General features: G+C 38.7%; 1 protein-coding gene across 1 annotated transcript in view; it reads right to left on the bottom strand.

Moving 5' to 3' along the window:
* Nucleotides 1-1,346: 1,346 nt before the first annotated feature.
* Nucleotides 1,347-15,496, bottom strand: part of TNIP3 (TNFAIP3 interacting protein 3) — a 45,757-nt gene continuing 31,607 nt past the window's right edge. The window contains exons 7-9 of the mRNA XM_030450881.1: nucleotides 8,884-8,971; nucleotides 2,618-2,678; nucleotides 1,347-1,439 (exon numbers count right to left, since the gene is read on the bottom strand). Coding sequence (XP_030306741.1) covers nucleotides 8,949-8,971 — 23 coding nt within the window. The 3' untranslated portion in view covers nucleotides 1,347-1,439; nucleotides 2,618-2,678; nucleotides 8,884-8,948. The remainder of the gene's footprint in view (nucleotides 1,440-2,617; nucleotides 2,679-8,883; nucleotides 8,972-15,496) is intronic.

The raw sequence follows: 15,496 nt of genomic DNA on the forward strand, positions 1-15,496 counted from the left end.
TGACAGAGAGGGATGTGCTCAGGTAAAGGCAGGCAGCTACCTCCGGGTGCAATTCATGGCACCACAGTGTTCTGTAGAGCCTGCAAAAATGGCTGGCTCTGGTTTGAGGTCATTAGAGGTAAAATATTGCTACCCAGCCAAAGAGCTCTTGAGACTCCGTGCTCCACACACAGGCAAAACGATTATTTTTAACTCGAGGACAGTTTTAGTGCTATTGTTCTTAGAGGGTATTACTGGTTGTGATTTCAGAGGAAGTGAGATGACATTCCTGGGATATTATTTACTAAGGTATGTGAATACTGACTTCTCTGCTTATAGATAACAATTCTTTTTTGGATGCCTGCAGTTCCACCTATCGCAACTGTAAATCTCTGTCGTGATTTAAAGCATAACAATTCCCAGCCAGAAGAACAGTTAAAACTCTTTCAATACAAGAATTTTTGCTCTCAAAACTTACATGATACAGAAATACTAAGCACAGATATAAAAAAAGGGACTTGGGATTTAAATGCTGAAAATTACATGAATGCCTAGCAAGTACTAGGACAGCCAGTTAATTGAAAGAGAGCAATTAAAGTCCAAAATACGGAAAATTCTTCTGGGTACGTGATTCCTTTTAAAACCAAATTATTGATTTGTCTGCAGCCAATCTTTGAAGCTGTGCATCATGTACTCAGGGGCTGAAACTGTTTTGACTTAAGTGAGCAAATAAATATCCAAAATTTGGAACATCTGTAATTGGTTCATAAAGGCAACTGTAAACTGTCTGGGTAACAATTGTACTGTTCACAGTTTCACCATGCTGGGAGCCCCTATTAGGGTGGGTGGATGGATAGGTGCTACCACAAAACAAGATGAATGTTACATATTATGGAGAAAAAGAAGGGGAAATGTTTAACAAGCTACACAGTGAATAAATCAGAATAATAAATCTTTGAAAACAAAACTGGAAATGGGCAATTGGATAGTCCAGGAGGAGAGAAGGAGGTATAATTCATGACATAAATAATTAATTGAAAATTTTAGCACTGAGAGCTGCTGTGCATTTCATATGGAAGGCAGATGACACTGTGTGTGCTTGCATGTGTGTGTTTAATTGTGTGTATATATATTTTTTTTCACTCAATTTTGTGGTTCTCATTGTGATGCAGCTCTGAAGATGTGTTATTAGTAATCCATCAATTAACTTTTTTTTCCTTGGGAAAGGCTATTGTTACTTATTAACCTCAGAAACTGAGATGCTAAACCGGATTTATTGATAAATTATGGCTCAAAGGCCACAATGGTTTTTTTAGTTATGCAGCATCACACAGTGCTTACTCTTTCAGATGAGGAATGGACTGGTCAGCAGGGGCCTCCAGAGGCATCTAGGAAGCATCTGGCTCCATAGCGACCACTGCCTCCCCCAGAAGAGCAACATGTGAATGCCTGTGTGGAGTCTGAGCAGTGACAGCATGCAGGTAAGTGATAAAACTGAAATAATTTGCAGTAAGAGTAGAGATGATGTTCCTACTTGGTAAGCATACAGGTGATTCTCCGATTTGCAGCAGAAATACTAATGTTGTTTGCTGGGTTTTCCTTGCCTGAGGCTGAGCCACAGGTTTCATTTGAGCAAGTGGTCAATTTTTTCTTGTGCCTGTAAGGCACAGAGCAGAATGACCTGTCACAGGTGATGGCTTTTCAGAGCCTGGTAAAGCAGGAGACTGCATGAACATCTTCCCCCACAGTGCTGCTGCTTTTTCAAGCAGGCAGGCAAGAAGCATTGTACCCAAGCACATTTCCACTAAAAACCCAGAGTTCCTGTGATGTGTGAGCATCCTGCAAGCACTCTGACACCTCCTTTCTTGCCTCAATGTACAGTTTGTTTTGATAAGAGATGTTTTCTTTACCCTATCTTAATAAAAATCAAAAGCACCCCAAGAAAATACACATTTGGGCTGCCCTTAACTCATTACTTGCCTATTTTAACCAATTGTATTTTACTTCTTAAGTTAATCTTTAAAATCTCTTGTTGTTGACTGGTCTACTACTCCAGTGCATTCTTTTTAATTCTACTGTTTTATGAAATTTTTAACAAGAGTTTTTGTTCCAACAGGAAAAAAAACCCACCCTCAAATATAAAATACAGTCCTATTGAATTCAGTAGCCAGATTTGGCATTTTGTCACTGGAAAACACCTGCTGTTAAGACTCTACTGTAGCACTTGTTTTATTTTGCCGAAGTTGATATACCATTAGGAAAACACATTAAAGATGAATGATTTCACTGTAAAATCCCAGATCTGCATGTGGAAAATCATGACAAACAGAGCTCTCAGGCTCCAATCATTATTTCTTTATCAGAACTTTATTCTACTAAGAAAAGAAAAATTATATTATTTCATGTAATTTAAATAGTCTAATCTACTTTCCACATAAAACTGTTAACAAACCACTGACATAATCTCAAGACCTATGTCACTGAGTGTATTTAATCATCAGAAACCCATGATTCCCAGGAAATCAGAATATGCAATTTACTTAAAAGACAGAAAACACTATAGAGGGAAGTATATCAGAACTAAGATTTGATTCTCCACAATTACTGATAAGGACCAAGGAGGAAATAAAACTATTACCTTTCTTCTCTGGAGAGCTTCCGGTTTCAACTTTATCCACTTTCAAAGTCTGCACTGTGGGCTGCAACAAAACAAAAAAGAATCAAACTTGGTGCAACAATTCAAAACTCCAGCTAGCCATTACACAGTGAGTATACATCCAGCTACATTAACTCATGTATACTCCTTTTTTTCTTATCCAAGTGTAAAGGGTAGCATCCAGAAATTCACAGTGATGTTTTGCGTTACTTAAATGGAACTGAGGAGAGCACCAGGCAACAACAGAACCACATAAAGTAGTTCTTCTAAAGATATTACTGAAGGGAAGCTCATCCTACATGATTTGGAATAAAAGATCATCTAACTGTTGTTCTTCATAGAAATCAGAAATAGCATGGTATGAGGTAGTAGGCTTGCTTCATTTTGTCTGAAACTAGAGGCTGCTTGATATGAACGCATTTTTAGTTGATTTGTGGACCTTAAAACAAATCCAATAGCAAGTGAGTAAAATTCAGCTGTATATTTCCCCCAGGCCATCCCCAGGCCATCAAGCATACTACCCACGTTCAAGATAACCATAATGTCCTCATAGCCAGAGTACTTGCATTGCTCTCTGATGTATTAGTGTAGTTGTTTGATTAAATAAATAACAAATGTGCTTCTAAAAATGTGTTTTAAAAGCTTTTGAGGCACAAATCTGAGAGGTGATGTGCATACCAAACAAGCATGGTCCTAGTGGCACTGCTATGTAGGTGGACCTCTGAATTCACAGATGACATCTTTCAGAAAACTTTACAGATTGAGACATGCCTAATCCTGCTTTCTTTGCCACACTACAAAATTTTATTATCTGTCTTTAGGTAATCAAGTTTAAGGCTAAATACTTTTCCTTCTCACACCCAGTAGTATATTTTTTTCCCTCTAAACCATTAAGCAAGTTTTCTGGTGCTTTGATTTTTTATGGGTTTAATACAATTGCTAAGGGGTGTAATTATTATAATGAAATACAGGAAGCACACCAACGGATGGAAAAATTTGAGGGAATGACTGCCAGAAGAGTTCTGCAAAGCAAGTCAGCAACAAGAAAATTAGAAAGTCAATAAAAGCTTCAAGCTGCAAAAATACATTTCTTTTTTCTGCATCCTTAGTATTTAACGTTCCCCTTTAAAAGCAAGCACTTGGGAAGCCAGCTTACTCAATTCAACCCTGTTATGTGAAACAACCCAATAAAAACAAGGTCTATGTCTTACTTTCTCAGCTTCTGCGGATCCTGCAGAGCTCCATTCCTCAAACAAGAGCTCCATCTGGTGGGCTTTCCCAAGAGCTCAAAGCATCCATAAAATCGTTTTGGTTGGAAAGAGCTTTATAAAAGATCATCAAGGGCATCTTCTCCAGCTACTGTATCTGGCTGCATCGACAGGAGAGAAGCACAGCAAAAGAACTACAAAGTTCCCAAGTTTGCACTTTGGGATGCTACCATAGTGTTTAATCCTCTCTTATTAAACACTGGAACCTTTTAAAGATATTTTGCCAAGGCTACGTAGGACATCTGTTTTAAAGACATATAATTGCTTCCCATCTCAAGTAAATAGATGATCAAGACCAAAGCAGAAGATTAAAAGTTAATTGTAACAAATGGCATTGTCCAGGAAAGCAAAATTTAAAACCACACAAGATCAAAATGATACAGAACACAATTATGCAAAGCAATACCCAATTATACCAAACATCTTATTCAGCAGAAGAAATTTGTCTCTGACCAAAAAATACAGAATATGGGAACTTGTTTGCCTTCAGAAGCCCTAGCTGTGCTCTCTTTGGCAGGAGCCTCCAGGAACTGGGCAGGATAGCAGAATTCCCATGGTTATGTGACCGGCCTGCGCACAGCCTCAGATACGTATGTGCAGTCAACGCACCCAGCTAGTTAGTCTCTCTTTTCAAGAACATTCATATTGTGAGGAGCAAAAGGCACAAGAGAGACACTTTTTATTTACAATTTCCTTGCAGCTAAGCACAGCAAAGCTATTCAGAAGAAGTTGTTTGCGACTCTTAATAAGTGCAGGGATGGCATGTTAGAAGATGGGCAATTAACAGAAAAATGCAAGAACTGAAGTCTGTGTGTGGTCCTCAGAAAAGCCCATGGGAGAGATTGCCTCAAGATGTCTGTGCAGATGAACTTACTCCTGAAGTCGTAAGGGCCAAGGAGGAATTGACATTTATTTAATCTTTCCTCTCATTTTTATGACACCAGCTGGAGGACAGTAGGACAGCAACCAAATGACAGAGTCAGAGTGATAAGAGTACCCTGCACTAAGGGTCTGGAAGTACTTTTGGGGTATTTCTATTCCAAATTGAATTGTTTGCTTGAAAAATAATTATTTTTCTCAGCACCAGCTTTAAGTTTTTTCACAGCAGCCAATGAAATATTTCCCAACTCCAGTTTCTTCTACCACCCTGCCACACAGAACCAGTATTGCCTGTAAACACCACGATCTGCTGTGCTGGAAGGCTCTGAGGAATGCTATTAAGATCACTGCTTAAAAAACTCTTACACTGAATACAAACATGCAGACAAAAACTTCACAAGCCCCAGATTTTTTACTGGAATCCATTTTTTTTCCCAGGGTCCACGGGTAGCTCTTCTTCTTTCCTTCCTCTTTTGCTAATGTTACTGGGGATAATCAGAACACAAAGCTGAAAAAGGAGGTCCCTGTGGCAAACAGGGGCCCCCTGAGAGTGGAAAGCCCTCCATCACATTGTATACAGAGCATATGCTAATCGGCCAACACAGGCACAGGGGGCAAAGTCATTCAATGCCTTTGCATATAACCAATGGTTGGAGCTCCCCATTGTCCCAGCAACAAGGCCTAAAAAAATGACAGCCCCTACCTGGCACTATCTCTGGTGTTGCTAAAAGGACAGGTCTTTCAAGGGTACAGGGTTGCTTTCTAAGATTTTTGAGTGTTGGCTCAGCAAGGAGAAAAGGAAACAGCATTTTAAAGCCAAGTAGGAAATACACATCTTAGATGCCACTCATTTTCCCAATCACAAGCTTTGAAAGAGGGTTATGTATATATGTATATACATAGGTGTAGCACATTTGGACAGACCTGGAGGAACCTGAGTTATCTAATCCTATTTTTCCTATAGAGCAAGGAAAACCCATGCAGTTTAGCAAAGCCAGAATCAGTCTGGCTTTGCAGAGTCCCCCTGGGTTTCTGGGGACTTCAAGAGCTAAAAAGTCTGCACAATTTCAGAGAATAATCTGTAGGATCTTAAGGAAGTCTGAAGAATTTAATGGAGATTATGTGCCTGCAACTGAAAGTGATATTTTTGAGAACACCTGACCAAGATGAACGACATTGTCTAAACATCGTGTCTGTGTTACGCCCTGCTAGCATACCTAAATCAAAGGGCAATGTCTGGATCATTTAAGAAAGGCTTACAAGTGTTCCTAAAATTAAGCTGTTCTAAAACAAAATGAAATACTGACCATAAACAGTCAGGGTGTTTACATACAGAAACTAAACAAAATAGGTTGAATGAATCAGAACAAACACGAAACTCATAAAGAGATATTTCTTCCTTATTAATATCTTCCCCCACCCCTGTGCCCCCCCTACCCCTCCCCAGTACTACTCAGAGGTTTTTTTGTTTACCTTTCCCATGTTTGCATTCAAAGTGAACACTTCTATTAATAAGCATTCAGTTATTTGGAAAAGTTTCCTATCAGGACAGCACCATGTTTATAACTTCTCTTCCAGTAGGAATTTTACTTTCTACAAAAAAAAATACAAATAAGATGGTTTGATGTGACTCAAAAGTAATGGACTTCAGAGGAACAAGCATGAAAAGCAGAGCCTGTCACAAGCATCTGTGGAACAGTAGGAAGTTATGGTAAGCTTGTGAATAGTAGCACTGTCTACAGCTCCCCATGGGAATACTATTAAATTAACAGCACATTCAAATTAATTGCTTTTTTCTTCTGGGGATTTTTTTTTCAGTTGCTCAACAGGTATCTCGTAATGCAGAACTGCTGTTCACAGAAGTTGGCCTGTAAAACGGTGGCTTGGACTTGGTGCTGAGGTTTTCTGGTTTTGCAGCTTTTTTCTTAGCAGTTTTTCAAAGTCACAGGTTACCAATTTATCAGACAGAAACAAAAGCAGCCATAGCTCTCAGACCCTGATACTCAGGGAAGTCAGATGTCTATTCAGAAGTCACGAACACTGAGACAACAACATCACACACAGCCTTTTTAATTGTCAATATTAAGGATTAGGAAAAACCTCTGTGAGCTGGCACTACTGGTCAGACTCAAGCCTGCTTTTAGCTAACTGTAATGCGATATTTACTTCTCAAACCTGGTTTTAGCAAGTTCCCTTCCCTTCTAGAACAAGTACATCACTGGAGGCTCCAAGTCCCCTTTTGATATCCCCACCCTCACTAATTCTTGACCATGGGGGAATTTTAACAGGGATTAAAGTAATATCTCCTGTTGCTACTGTCAATGTGAGGGAGCATTGTTAGACCAGTTCATAGAGTTCGTAGGAATTGTCAGCTCACTAGGGTAAGGTTGTATTCCCAGTCTACTATAGGGGAAAAAAAGAGGGAGTTGAGCAGCTGCACTTTGCTTGACCTAGAGGTACAATCATACAACACCAGCTTTTTAAAATTCTATTCTAGACTACAGAGAGGGAGAAGAAAATGCAGAACAGAAATTCTGAGCATCTTGTAATCCTGAGCCCCCCAAAACATGTAATGAAAAGTGGAAAGCTGGCAAAGCAATGATTGGTAGGTTGTTGGGAGAATGATGGGGAGCTAATGAAGTGGAAGCCTTAGGGTGTAAGAAACCATAATCAGAGAGTATACCCACAGCATTCACCATGCATTTCTAGTTCTACTATTTAAACAATTTTTTTCATCTCAGAAGCAAATATTTTCCTTGATGATGTGTTCTTACCATAATTTATAAGATTATATTTAGCAATGTAACACTTTAGATTGTGGTGAGCAACACATCAATTCCTCTCAAAGGACTGTCAAATGGCATTCTTTGTCAGTGGAATCAAACCAAAAAACTTTGCCAGAAAAATGCTGGTCTTGAACCTGCTACCTCCACTTAAAAAAAAAAAAAAGGAAAAAAGAATTCCCCAGAGACCCCAAGCTAATCAGTCCCTTATTTGTGTTAATGACTCCATGAATTCCGAAGTCCTCCTATTTTAATGTTGGATAATTATTGTTAAAGCAATCAAAATATCATTTAGTGAATCAAGGATACTGTGCTGAAATTAATTTTGAGTAGTATTGTAAGCAAATAATTTAACTAAATTTCATTAAATATGTGAAGACTTGTTCTCATTCACAGAAATGAAAGTTTTTTGACAATCTGTTCATATGTAACACAGCAACCAAACAGAAAAAGTTTGGTTTATAGGAAAAGCCTACAGAAACCCATGCCAAAACATACCTAGAATGTTCTCCAGAATCTGTTACTTAATCAAGTTTTGCGTCTATTAGATCGCAACCTGTGCCTGGATCCCTCCCATCATTTTAACTTGGGTGTTAAAAGTAAGTATCCAAGTAATCAGCTTCATTATGAGACAGTTCCTTATCATACTCATAAAAGTTCACCACCTTGTAATCATTTTTAGTACGGTAGTTGAGTTCCTGTACCACAGTTACACAGGGATACAAGTCAAGTGTTTCTGACACATCTCATGTGGAGGGCCAACCGGCCAGCACGGACACAGGGCACATAGGTCTTTCTGCTTGGCAAGTGCACTCATCTCCTTAAACTGCTGAAAAGTTTTGGAAAAAAAAAAAAAAACACTATATGCTTGTCTAGGTGTCCCAAACCACCGTAAGAGAGGAAATAAGTGGAACAAAAATGACAAGTGTAGCTTATTACTGCTGTTACAGGTATTCCAATAAGTGCATGGTCCAGTAGGGAAAGAAGGTTATTCTGTGTATGAACAGCTCCTCCTGAGCACTTCCTCTGGAGAAGGAATTTAAAAAAATAAAGACCTTTCACAAACACATTCGCCCTTACTGTGAAATTGGTCCATTCACCAATGATACACAAAAATATTTAAAAAAAAAAGAGAGAATCAGAAGGAAAATTTGGAAAGCGTTCAGAAAATAAAATGTATAACAAAGATTAGGAAATGCCAGTTTTTTAAAAGGCCATAGGAAAAATTAGGAGTGCTGAAGCTCAGTTTTGACAAAGTTTAAGAAAGAAGAAATACCTGTTATGAGAACTATGGTTGATCTTAACTAAAATAACTCACCCCCACAAACTTCCCTGGGTTGCTGCAGAAAACATGTCCTTTGCGAGTATTTCAGTCTGACAATGCTAATTCAAGCAGATGACAGCACCTGCAGTTGGGAAACATACAACATGACAGGAAAATCAAGAGGAAAATCCACTTCACGAGCATTTTATATACATTTTAAAAGATACGCCTTATCTATTGTGTAATACAAGGATTAACCCACATGTAGCTTGATTAGGATCTGTGTGAGTCAAGGTTTCAAGTCTTGTGCCCAAGCCAGCCAAACATTAAAAGCTTGTGACTAAACAGACAAAAGATAGCCCAAACATAGGAGGAAAAGAAGAAAAGAAAAAAAAAACCTGCAAATTACTTTCTTCTGTGAATGGCCTGCATTGAATCATTTGCTTGGATCAGATAATGTTTGTACAAGTTGTCATATAATGAGTTAAGCACCACAAATGGAAGGCACAAACCTTTGCAGTTAGTTGGGGAAAACAGTGGAAATGAATAAGACGGGTTTGTTGCCTCCCACACCAACCACACAGAAGCTCGTCTGTTTGAAGGCTTCACGGCATCTTTGAGTATGGGGTGCTTTGCCCACAGCACTGGTCACCTGCTGAGAGCTTGCATTGAATTAGGTTACATTATAATTGGATTTTCCGAAGGCACTGCATTAGCATTTTCCATGATCTCACCCTTATTAACCAAATCACTAATCAGGAGTAGTGTGGTCGTATTGTTTGCTGGTTAAGCTATCGGGTGCTACAGAGTCTGCAAGCCAGCTCCAAATTCACACAGAAATAAAAAACTCGTTTCTAACAGAGACTTGGGAGACTATTCTGTAGCTAATATTGCAGTCAAAGTCTAATTTCCAGTCATTCATGGAAAAGCAATTTCTACCCCGAGGTGTGTTCACTAAGAGCTTTGCTCGGGTTCTTCCTGAGTCCGCATTGTAAGCTATGAGCGTCATTTCTTTGTTCAGTGTAAGCAAAAGCAGCATTGCTGTAAAATGTAACAGCAGAAAAATCCTTTCCCATGAACTGTTCCTTATTGTGCCCAAAATCAAATACTGAGCATGTTTAATCTGTAAGGTTACGATTTTAATGCACAGGCCTTTGTATATTGGTGGGAATGGGCTTTTAGAACCTGTTCTAAAAACAGAAACAACACAGGCAGGAAGATCTTGTGACTGATGACTCTGTTTTTGCACAGTTCAAAAAGCTGATTGCTTGGGAACTTTAACTACTCTGAGCTATGACAAAAGCACAAAGGAGGTTTCATGTGGCCTTATGGTGCAAAAATCTCAGTTCCTTCTTTCAGGTGGGATCCTAGCAGGTGCAGGTACCTGTCTCCCAAGAGCTGCTATCTTAAAAGCCTCAAGTGAAGAGAGAATCTTGCAAGTAGATTATCAAGTAATGTTTGCTGAACATCTGTTTATCATAATTTTCTGGAAAAAATTAATGATCTAAATACAATTTCATTTTAAAAGCCAGGTGAGAGGTTACATGATGATGTTCAGATTCATTACAAGAATAATTTGGAAACAGCCATTTTCACTAAGGAGTTGAACCCATTAAATATTTCAATTAAAATTCTTCTGATAAAAATAGACACACACAGAAAGAAACCTGTGATTAGATTTTTCATACCATTCTGGAGGCAAAACAAAAGGATAGCTGGTGTTTACTAATAAAGGCTAGTAAGGGCCTCTCCCTGAACTGGTTTCAGTGGTGCCCTGCTTATAGTTACATTAATGTGTTAAAACAGTGAAGCAGATTTCCTTTTTACCAAAAAACCAAGAAAAAGAGGACAGAATTCAACAAATCATTACTTGGAATAAAAGAAAAAAGAATATAATTCTCAAAAAAAATTTAGGTTTCTAAGCTCTTGAATTCAGACCAGATGTGACTGTCTCTGCATCCCCAGCAATAGCTTCATCTTTTCTCAAAAGGCTTGTTAACAGATTGTCATAGGCAGCACAAACAGCATCTTCAAAACAAAGGACGATAATGCTTCCTAGCAGAATTTAACTGGATCATGAGGATCAACAGCATGTATGATCTGCTTTTCTATTGTCCTTACAGGGATTTCACCAGACATAAGTAACATGCACTGAAGAGATAAGAAGCTAGGGCCATAAAAAAACCTCAAACTCAGAACAAAACAGAATAATAAAGTTGCAAGACTAGCTTGCAGCCTTTGTTCTACATTTCTCCAGGTCATGGGGCTGTCAGCAATGGGCTCCCTTTTCTGAGGACAAATCTGTGAAAGTGAATCGGTATAAATTATCTTGACATTGAGAAAGAATGCTCTTATGATTAATTTCCCTCTATTTGGTAATACACACACCCAAGCCAATACTGTGCACTAGTAAGTGTGAAGAAGCAAAAGAGAGTAGGAATATCATACAGTGCACTAGAAGTCTCTCCCTCTTGACTTTAATCTAGTCCTGATTATTGATACGGATCAAACCATAGGGGCTAATAACCTAAAGGCCCCAGGTAAAATTTTTCTAATCCTCTAAGAAGAACAGCTGACATCCAGCAGTGCTTACAGGTGTACATCAGCATTAGGTGCACCCAAGAGATTAGATAAATATGACAGAGGGAAGAATTAGGCAGCAGTACCTACAACTAAATAGGTGTCTGTGGTTCAAAGATGAGTTTGATAGTAACTCGCTCAAGCTAGGAAAAAACAAAATAGAACTGAAGAAAGGAGATATACTATGGCCAAAGTAACACATACTTCCTTCCTGAAGTTTCAAAAAAATTCTGGAAATGCTGTAATGTATTGCTAGTAGCACACAAGCATATGCAGTATTTCACTTACAATAGAAACATTAAGAGCAAAGTATTTCCAGCAGGATTTTGAATTCACCTTGGAGAACTGCTCTGCAGCTGCTACACAGTAACCTCATCATTCACTTCCAAACCCACAGTGCTGATGATATCCAAATGAATTTAAAAAAAAAACAAAATTGATCCAGAAAGTCCACATTTGTAGTAAGCAGCAGTACCATGAATCACTGATTCACACCTTTTCCTTGCAGATAGTATCAGAATTAAAATTCATGTTATTGTTCATAGAAAGCAAGAAGAATAACAGTTAGCAGACTGGTTCTTTGTGCAAAAAAAAAAAAAAAAAAAAAAAAAAAAAAATACTTGCATGTTCGTTTAATTTCATGAAAATAGACTCCCGTTAGCAGCAAAAAGAGTGGAACAAAACTTTTCTAAGATGAAATGTGCTTCCAAACTTCACATCAATTGTCAGCATTTATATAACAATAGAAAGTGAAAAGAAAAAAAAATGAGAGGACATAGACATTCAAACACCCCAGGCAGCTATACAGTGGGAATGTCCTTCAATTATTTTTGGTTTTTCCCAGTCCCAAGTCCCACTGGGACACACTGAGGTCACCAAGATGCTTTTGGTTCCTAAAGTTCTTGCCTAGCTGAAGCAAAACAGCAGATACCACAGTACTGAAGGCACTGTCTGCCAGAGAAGAAAAGCAAACATGATACATCATCTAGTTCCCAAAATTGAAGAGTGTCCATGTTATAACATGTAGTTCTGACAACTGAAAGAGTGTCTCTCACCTGGGAGAGACACTAATGGTTTAGCAAATCTTTTGGGAAATGAGGAAACAGAGATATTTACAGACAGCAGATGGATGCTTCATCAAGTCACCAGGAAAGGGAATGTTGTAATGAGAACAGTTAGCATGTTATTCCTCACCTAAAGACCGTCAGCAACTTCCCCTTTCAGGCAAGTTCCCTTAAATGCTTTGATTCTTCCATATTTCATTCACAAAAGGAATAAAAAAATCCATTATCTGATGCCATTTAAAGTCTAACTGGTACTGACTGACAAATCGTGGTACATTACTCCATAGAAATAAAGCTACCAAATCATGCAGCTGATTAAATCACATATTCTGTTCCTCTTCACTTGAGAATTTTCTGCCTGGTAGTCTGACAAACTACAAGACATTCTGTAATCGTTTGATCAAGCTGACTTTTAAAAACAATACCTTTGTAAAAAAAGGCAACTTCTCACATTCTAGAGTTAGAAATTACAGGTATGCTAACGGTCTTCTTGTTACACAGCAGAAATAAAGCTGTATCAGTAAAAATCCTGAAAATAATCACAGATTCATTCCCAATGGGGATGGAAAACTGTTAATTAAGTTGCTCTTATCTAGTTGAGAGCTCTCATAGTTTCTAGTGTAATGTATGCACTGAGGATAGGCTAATACCAAAAATATTTAGGGCCTGGGATTTTCTCCAGGAAAATTAAGATGTCACTTAATTTACTTTTTTCCTGTCTGGTTTTCATTGAAGACCTCCACAAATCCATTTTTCAGTTTTTCATTTTTCACCCCCTCTCCTACATATGTCATTATTTTCAGTGAAAAAACCCACACTTCTCCCGCCTCTTCTTCCAATTAGCTGTAATTATAACAACATTAGGAGCAAAATAGGTACCTTGAGGGCAAAAATCTAGAAAACAGCAGAGTGTGGAAGGGAACAAGAGATGATATTCTAATGAAAGTAAGCATGATTCTAATGAAAGTAATGCTTCTTCATGTGCTCATATGGGTACCCTTAGGGCTTTGCATGCTGATTTCTGCTTTCCCTAGGTATGCCATGATGAGGTGGTGACCAACTGCTCCCCCACAAGCCTCCAGAGATACCCCTTGAACTGAAAGGAAGGTGAAGGGCTATGTTTTGGCTTCTCCGTGTACCTGGTGTAACTGGATCCAAAACAGAACTGTACAGTTTAGGTCAAAAAAATCCAGTAGTTATTATATCTGATGTTCTGAAGGGGCAACTGGTGTTCTTAAGTATCTATAAAAAGAATCCTTCTGCCAAGAAAACATACAGTAAGATTAATTTTGGAAGTGAAAACGGCAACACATGCCAGCAGTTCTAGCATGCAAACGGATTCTTGCTCTGAGGAGGCTTTGAGCAATAAATCTCTTTCCAGAGAATTTTTCATTAAAAAGCTGGGTTCAGGGAAAATCTCCAAAAGTCCATTTTTTTTTCAACTGTCTTTTCAATTTTGCACAGTTGGATAAGGAAGGAAGTCAACACTGCTTGCCAAATAGAACACTTGCTGGTAATCTTTCTGCCTTGCTCCTTATAAAGAAAAAAAATTTAAAAACCCAACACAAGCAAAACCCAAACCCAAAAGCAAATAAGCAAAATGCAACCAAACAACAAAAAATTGAACAAAAAGTACAAAAAGAACAACAACAACAAAAAAACCAAACCAAAACCCCATCAACCCACAACCAAGAACAAAAAGATGAGAAACCAGTTCCAGGAATGGTGAGTGACAGAGCATGGAGAGACTAAGTAACCAACGTCCCTCCAAAGGCAGCATTGCTGGTCCAACAAGGGTAAGCTGGAACAATTTAAGCACGGTTTAGGACAATGCTTTCTGCACAGCAACATACCTGGTGAGGGTCCAGCCCAGATGTGGGCAGGAAGAGTTATTGTCTTAGAAATAAATTGCTGGTGTAGTGACATCACATCTCATCTTCTTCCTTAATCTCTACCTGCCTCCCATTGCCTATTTTTCCACATTGCCCTTTTCTCTTTATTATGACCTTCAAAGAAATGTCTTAACTTTTCTGGAACACTGACAACTGTCCCTAATCCTGCTGTGGAGACAAGCAGTTGCCTGGTGAGGACTACTGGAGCGGTCTTTCCCTGGCAGCCTGACCTCCACTGCTGCCCACTTAAGACAGTATGGCCGGACATAAAACATTCCTACCCACCTTTTCACCCCGCCTGATTTCAGCTGGAGCATTACACGTTTGGGAAGTTATGGAGAAGAAATACTTATGTTTACAGACAAGCAGAACTCTGGTATCAGAGTTATCTGAGTTTTTAAGCAGTTTAACAACACCAAACTTTCTGGATACAAATGGGAAGAAAATGCTATTAAAATCAGACCAATAAATCTGAATACAGCCCACATCCTCCTATTTACAAACTACCTCCTGAATATTTTTGGGTTCAGTTTGGATCCCAGTGGTGGTGTGGAAAACCGAGCTCTTGAAGAGATTGCAGCTTGGAAGAGCAAGAGGAGAGATAACAGGTTAAACCCTCATCTCCCTATGGCCATGCAGATGTACAGAGGACAGGCAGCAGCATCCTGCAGCGCATCTTGGCACAAAAACCACCCTGACCCATGGGCACGCCTTTAGTACCTGTTGCACTGTGAATGCACATGAATGTGCATCAATCTACTGAAAATCAATCTTCCTAAATGAAACTGCCTCATGGCTAGAAGTTGCTGCATTGCTGTTTTGTTTTTCTGTAATAATGCCCAATCTCAGAAAAGATAAGATTTATTGGGCAGTTTACCACCTAAGGAGGAAATGAAGCATGAGAAATGAGATTCAGGATGTTGCTTCACATACTAGCTCATTTAAACCCACCACTGTAATTAGCACTTTTACTAGACAGAATGAAGAAATTGGAACATCAGAACACTTTCATCATGTATTCTTGGAGTTTCTACCTTTGAAACCTTTCTCAAAACACAAAAATGCAAATTTAATATAGGAGACAATACTACATAAGCCCATAGAAGTTGGACTTCTATGACTTCTTTGTGA

The sequence above is a fragment of the Calypte anna genome, chromosome 4B (assembly GCF_003957555.1).
Source record: "Calypte anna isolate BGI_N300 chromosome 4B, bCalAnn1_v1.p, whole genome shotgun sequence".
Taxonomy (NCBI): domain Eukaryota; kingdom Metazoa; phylum Chordata; class Aves; order Apodiformes; family Trochilidae; genus Calypte; species Calypte anna.